We start from the raw sequence: 6,911 nt of genomic DNA on the forward strand, positions 1-6,911 counted from the left end.
CGATCCTAGTGAGGATAAAATCGTTGTGAAAATGAGTGAATGAACGAACTATGCTACAAAGTATGACCACATAAGTTTTGTTTTAACTTCAGTTATCTTAAAATGTTATACACTGGAAGCGTTTCCAAATTATTCTTTAGCATAAGCAATGAATAAGCAGAATGAAGGCATAAGAGCTTAAGTTGGATTGTGTATTGCACTGACTTTGGCAACCACCCGTCCATCATTCTCTTTCTTGCTCTTTGAAGGCGTGCACTAATTATCTGGGGTTCGAAATGTCCAGCTCTGAGTGAATGTAACGGTGATGGCTAGAAAGATTTCAAAGGTGTTTGTTGAAGCATTCAACACAATACAATTCAAAGGAGCTTTTTATTTGATAGGGATGCTGCACCACATGCAAACTTGAGACATCAGCACTCGAGTCTTTCGTCTTTTCGTTCCGTGTTCAGAAATTATGCCGTCGGGTAGGCTCAAGTAGAGTGGACGATATAAGCTTTAGTCTTCCTCCACAAAAATTCAAAATGGCCCCTCTGGTCACAAGTTGTGCTACGCCAACCAAGCGAGTGGCTCAGAGTTACGCAACCAACTTGGCCGATGCCGCTCTCTTTGCGATGTTAAAGAAGTCAGTGGTCGTCTTGTGATGCAATTAGGGAAATTCACTTTCCAGCACGAATATGAAGTCAAATATATGAATTTCAGTGGACGTGGCTAATTGATGACAAATTGCCGACCACTGAGGAAAGGATTCAGAATGTGTGGGTGATGGAGGAGGGCCAGAGTAGGCTGACGTCACTCGAGAACAAGGCCTGCTGCGCCAACCTGTCATGCTGCTATTCATATCGCACTGCAGACTGACACCAAGCTGCGCCCGATATTACTGCTGTTCATTATGTGCAAATTAGAAGGCACAATCAAAAAAGCTTGTGTTCTGAGCAAGCAGATGAGTGGGGTGAATGTGAACACAATGTTGTGCCACGCGTGTAAAAATAGAGCTTTTCCCCTTTTCAACCACTCCTGGCCATTGGCACGTAAACAAATGAAAGCACCACACTCACACACAGATGCACACATATCCAGATGGAGGCTGACAGCATGCTTTGGGCAAATGGCTTCAAATGAGGAACGCACCAGCCCCTCCTTTGCTGTGTGATGGCTTTCACGTGCTTCCATGACCTCACACGAAGCTCCAGGCTCAGAAGAGGATACAGTAGGTGAAGGTTGCTCATGTGCGTGGGAGTGTGCATGTGTGCTGGATAGAGGAGGATGTGCTTTATGGTGCGGTCTACAATCGGAAAGACACTGTGACTGATTTGGACATTTGCCATTTTCAATGACGGCAAGACAGCATCTATTTGAATTTATTGTCAAGAAGCAAAATGGTGTAATTCATTCTGTGTTTTGGATTTTGACAGTCGTGTTTGTCACTTATATGAGGCTTAACTATTTTCTTTACTTTGTTTGGTTCAAACTGCTTACACTTCTTCTGTTCATCATCCACAGATCGGAAAAAAGCAAGAGAAACTCAAAATAACCTAAGTGATGTTTTGAAAATGTATTATTTTCTCAACCCCTCACATCTCGTTCAAGTCTCCACTCCCAAGCCCCCAAAGAGTATATAAATCCTGTCTGGGTGTGAAGGAACCTCAGACACCTGCGACGGTTCAGAACAACAACCCAAAGTTAGCAACATTTCTGCTCGAAAGGTACATCTACCATCTTCTTTTGAGTTTTATTCGATTTTACGTTTAAAAAATGATATTCAGACCACTATCATTTGTGATTTCTTAGCAACTGTGGCTAGCATTATCTTGTTTCAATTGCTCATTTTATCTATGCACTTTGATCAGACATTCTGTGGACTGGTGAATGGACGCGACATCCAAATCATTTATGCTATTAAATGATCCCCTCAGCTTATCCACGATTTGGTTCTCAGTTAAGATGAATCCTCCACCAAAATCAAGAACCTTCAGACAAAAATTGCGGAATTCAAACCAGAGATTACCAAACCACAAATGTGGATCGCAGCCTCCAGGCCCCTGCAAGGAGCCAGACTCAGCAATTCGCCTACCCAAAGTTTGAGGTTGAAGAGTACCGTATTTTTCGGACGCACTGAAGTCTAAAATAGAAATAAATATATCTCTAAAGTACAGATTTTTAAGTGTACTGAATTACAAAAGTAAAAAAAAATACTATCAACTAAATTCAGTATATACAGTAAAGTCTCGTTATATCGATATTCAAGGGAGTCCGAAAAAATATCGATATAACCGGGACTATCGATATATCCGACCCTGTTTGCATGTAATTTTCTCCGTGCGTGCATAGAAATAGTATCGATATAACCGGGACTATCGATATATCCGATATCGATATAACGAGACTTTACTGTAAATAAAAATATTTTACATTTGTATGTATTTGTATTTATTTATTTATTTATTTATTTATTCACCGGAAGGAGTTTGCCTCTTTTGATAAATCTGGCTCTTAGACAAACAAATGTATTCCCATGGCTCTGTTTATATGAACGCATTTACTAAAAGTGATAGCTTGGCTTTTCTTTACACTTTATAATTTAACAGGAAGTATTTATTTTTTTACAATGGGGAATTTTTGTGGTTTCCTGCCTAACGAAAAACACAACCCATTTTTTGCCACAAATCATTTGTGGATAAAGAAGAGGATGAAGGGTTGAAGAGGATTCCATCATTATCAGCAACACAAACCAAATGTCAGCCCCAGCATCTGACAGATGGCCATCAAACCGCAGTCGACCTTTTCATTCAACGACCTTTTCCCCTTTCTGGTAGTCATTAAGTTAATCTCATATTTTTCTTGATGGTCACAGTGGATGCGTGAATTCTCAGCTTGCCGATCCTTTTCTTTCCACAATCTTTGTTGGAAAAAAGCAAGACAGACTTTCTTCACCACCCTTTGCAGCATTTTGCACCCCTCCAGACAATGACGTAATCTCAACCACATTTGAGCATCGAAACGAAGGGCAGCGAGGAGGCGCTGCTTGACATAACATGCAAGGAAGGTGCAGCTTGACAGAGGCTTCAAGGAAGTTTTGGCTTTATCTCATCAAACAATGCTTTCAAATTGAACGTCAGAGATGAAGTGGGACATGCATAGAGAATCTTCAAACAGCGTGATTATAGGACGCAACCCAACAAAAGGATTGGGTGAAAATGGGAAGACTTTCGGAGCCGCATGTGGCACTGAAAAACATTTAGACAACTTAAAATGTTTGTGGACACAGACAATTTTGTTTCGTGGAAACATATGATGATATTAAATTGTATTAATATAACATCAACTTATTTTTCAGTGTGGGGCACCCCCTGTGAAGCCTTCCCTGTTATGTTAGATATCTGTCAGTACCACTCGAACCACCCCCATCTACATTGAAGAAAAAGGTTGGTGGCTTTTCTGATACATTTTTAACTCAATGTGCCTAAAAAGTAAATTAATAAAAATATTAATAAATACCTGGATCAAGATGACTTGATGGCAAAAAAAATTGTGAATTCAACATTGTTTTTTTTTTCCAGTGTGGTAGCCAATGTATTATTCTCCATGTTTCCCTATGTGATATATGTCATCAGGAAAATATCCATTTTGCTAGCTTGTTCATTGAAAAAAATAGCTTTGTGTTGTAAAATGGAAAAAAAACATCATTTAAAGATATTTTTTTGTGCAATCAATATCTAACCTGTGTTGAATGTCTGCTTTCAAGGGGCTTGGCCTAGAGCGGACATCAGGAGTTCTGACTGCACTGCTTCCAATGCTTGTCAGTGTGTTCATTTTGTATACTGTTTGACTGTTGTGTAATTCTATTCATAATATATTGTTTAGTTGTGTTATTGTATTCGTAAGATATTGCTTCTTTTCTGGCAAATTTCGGAATCCGTATCGGTAAAATCCACATCGGTCAGGCCCTAGAGTGAACAATCTGCGCCTCTGTGGTTTGATCCTGAGCCATATACCTTAACATCATTCCATGCAACTTACAAAACGATTTTGAGCCAAAGCGGTTGGCGCCCGGGAAACCAAGCTTCTTACTTGAGCACTCTTGTCGTTTGGCCTCTCGCTGTAAATCTTCAGCATCTTATTGGATGCGATAAGCTCATGGTCACATTCCAGATGTCAAAAGGCGCTCGCACAAATGATTACACAAATCGGCCACCCCGCAATCTATTTCAGCGCACCAACGTCAGTAGATTCAGTTGTGCGGAATCACACCTGGAGCTACTTGAGGATAACTCTCCAAAACTACCGATTAAAAAAATTCACAGGGTTAACCACTCATTGTGAACATGGCCACCCTGGTGCTCAACTATCCTCTGAGGCTCTGATGTTTCCCAATGGGTTCCCAGTTGAGCCGCATGTGTAGCGGCACACCTCAGGAGGGAGTGATGTAATCGCTTCTTAAACCACCAGAGTGGAGGGACGTCTCTTCGCTTCCAATTTACATCAGCATCGCGAGCAAAAGACACGTTGATTGCCTAATAGTCCATGTTTGTGTCTCAAGCATGCAAATTGCAAAAATGGTGGTTATTGCTGCTGTGAAATGTAAATGTCTCCACTGCAAGACTAATAAAGGCAAATCTAAACCAACCCAGTTGCCTGGCATTCAAACTTGAAAGACCACTTTCTAAGGCAACAGAAAAAAAAGATCAGTGCTTCTTCATCACGGTGAGAAATTATCCAATTACCCTCAATTCTGATTTATTAATGCCAATTGCCCTGCCTATTGCCGTAAGACAGCTGAGAAAGGCTCCGGTATACCCCGCGACCCTTGTAAGGATAAAGCAGATCGGAATATGGATGGATGGATTCATCAATCAATCAATCTATCCAGTCTAGGGAGATATAGTCACAGGCAGACTTATTTCCACTACATTGTCAAAGTTCAACCGACCTGAACTTAACACCAAATAATAAGTCTAGCTTCAGAAATGCAGAGATTAAAAAATGAATGAAAAGAAACTAATGGCCTGATGCGTGGGCACGAAGAGCCGCAGCCCATGCGCTGAGCCATTTATTCAACGGGACGAACAGTTAAACACACAAATAGAAAATGAGAACACTTGCAAAGAGTTGATGTGGGCCACAATGAACACCCGATGATCATATGTAGACGTTGCAACCAAGGCTAAACCACACCCCTGAAAAGCACACCCCCAACACAAATACCACTGGATTGAAAGTAATTTCATTTTGAATCGTCTTATTCCCTTTTTGCATTCTCTTTTAGAGTTTGTTGTGTTTTTGCATAACTCATTCACTGCCATCCAGGAATTTATTTGGGAATTGAAAATATGACGTAGAGCGGCATTCCCAAATTTTTTCGGGTTTTGTTTTTTCATGCTAGGGTGCCGATAAAGCGCAGGCCATGGCCTCTGGCAATGTTTTTTCTTTTCCACAAGGTGGCAGCATTTCCCTTTTTTCCATGATAGCGCTTTGTTCCAGCTTCAGCTGTTGTTAAATATAATATATATTGCAATATGTATGTCGTGCATTGTATTTTGAACAGCTGCCCTCATTTCAAGCTCATATAACTCCAGACCCATATACCTGTATTTAGGAATTAACTCTTCTTTTCTGATGAAAGAAGAGAGTCCAGGGTTTCTTACGCTGCATTGAATGTTTATGTAGTCCTAAAAGTCAATATTCTGTGGGTGCTGGATTTCAAGTAATGATGACAAAAACCCTGGCACTGGAGTGGACACATTTTTGCACATTGTCTGGCAGTTAATGATATTATTTCTGCACATGAAAGTGTGATGGAAAAAGATGAAGCACTCTGCACCATGACATGCGTTTGCCATTCACACAAAGGAGGAAAAGCAGCAACAGTTATAATTTAGATTCAACCCCCCCCGCCCCCCACACACACACACCAATGCAGTGTGATTCAGTTTCACGCCTTTTTAGGAAGCTTTTGCGTGGAGCCTTAATAGTGATGCTCCTGTGGCTTATGTCGCTGCACCGTGCCTCTGCGTCAAGTGCACAAACCTTTCTGTAGCTTTTTTTGATAGACCAAGAAAAAAAAAATGCTTTCCTCACAACATCGAGCTCCCGATATCCAAACATGATGATGATGATGGTGATGATGGGGAGCTCTCTTGTAAAAGCGTGCACACGCACGGGTAAAGCGCTCTAAATACTAGCTGTAAATGAGAAGGACATCTTCCATTGAAGGCGCGCAGCAACACTAAATCTGCACTACAGGCTAAGTGGTGCTTTGTTTCTCTCAGTAACGTAGAATAATAATAATAGCACCGCTATTGTTTAGAGCCAAGCGGGTGAAACAGAATTCGGGTTGCCGCAAACCGCTTAAAAAAAAAAAAAAAAAAAAAAAAAAAAAAAAAAATCACTAAATAAATAGAGGCGCAAACGGCAACTGGAAATGAAGCCTACCTTTGCTTTCCTGTCCTTCGTCTTGAGTCTCCTCCGCATTGGAGTCCATGGCCGGCTTTGTTCCATCCATTATTCTGGAGCTTTCGAGTCTCCTATAGTGGCAGGGGGGGGTTTACAGCAAAAGGATGGTTGGTGGAACGTGGAGTGGAGACTTGATGCTTGCGTGTGTCTCTCGCTCTTTCTCTCTCTCTCTGTCTCTCTCTTTCTCTCTTTCCTGAGCCCCCACCCTACCTCTATCCCCTCCCCCCCAGCGCTTCTGAAGGCTTGCACACAAGCTCTCGCTCTTTCACTATATTTTGCATGAGAAAATGCTAGGTTAGCAAGGATTACTTGTGTTAAATTATAGTCCCTTCAAGATTTCCTCACCTTTTACTCAAAGCCGTCTTTATTGCGGGTGTGTGTGCGTGAAACGGGTCGGGGGGATGGTATGTGCCCAACATGATGTCCAAATGTACAAGAGCTGTAAATATGCAAACTCATTT

At 41.3% G+C, this 6,911-nt stretch overlaps 1 protein-coding gene and 1 long non-coding RNA gene across 3 annotated transcripts in view; one reads left to right on the plus strand and one right to left on the minus strand.

Moving 5' to 3' along the window:
* The window catches only part of LOC148903220 (neuronal membrane glycoprotein M6-b-like), a 27,376-nt gene extending 20,766 nt beyond the window's left edge, over nucleotides 1–6,610 (minus strand). For both annotated transcript variants that reach the window (XM_088998039.1, XM_088998030.1), the window contains exon 1: nucleotides 6,430–6,610. In XM_088998039.1, coding sequence (XP_088854165.1) covers nucleotides 6,430–6,499 — 70 coding nt within the window. In that variant the 5' untranslated portion in view covers nucleotides 6,500–6,610. The remainder of the gene's footprint in view (nucleotides 1–6,429) is intronic.
* On the plus strand, nucleotides 1,665–4,472 carry LOC148903221 (uncharacterized). The gene is made up of 3 exons (XR_016115227.1): nucleotides 1,665–1,703; nucleotides 3,335–3,422; nucleotides 3,743–4,472. It is a non-coding gene; the product is annotated as an uncharacterized LOC148903221 (long non-coding RNA).
* Nucleotides 6,611–6,911: the final 301 nt, after the last annotated feature.

The sequence above is a fragment of the Hippocampus bargibanti genome, linkage group LG01 (assembly GCF_051943395.1).
Source record: "Hippocampus bargibanti isolate YZ-2025 linkage group LG01, ASM5194339v1, whole genome shotgun sequence".
NCBI classification, from domain to species: domain Eukaryota; kingdom Metazoa; phylum Chordata; class Actinopteri; order Syngnathiformes; family Syngnathidae; genus Hippocampus; species Hippocampus bargibanti.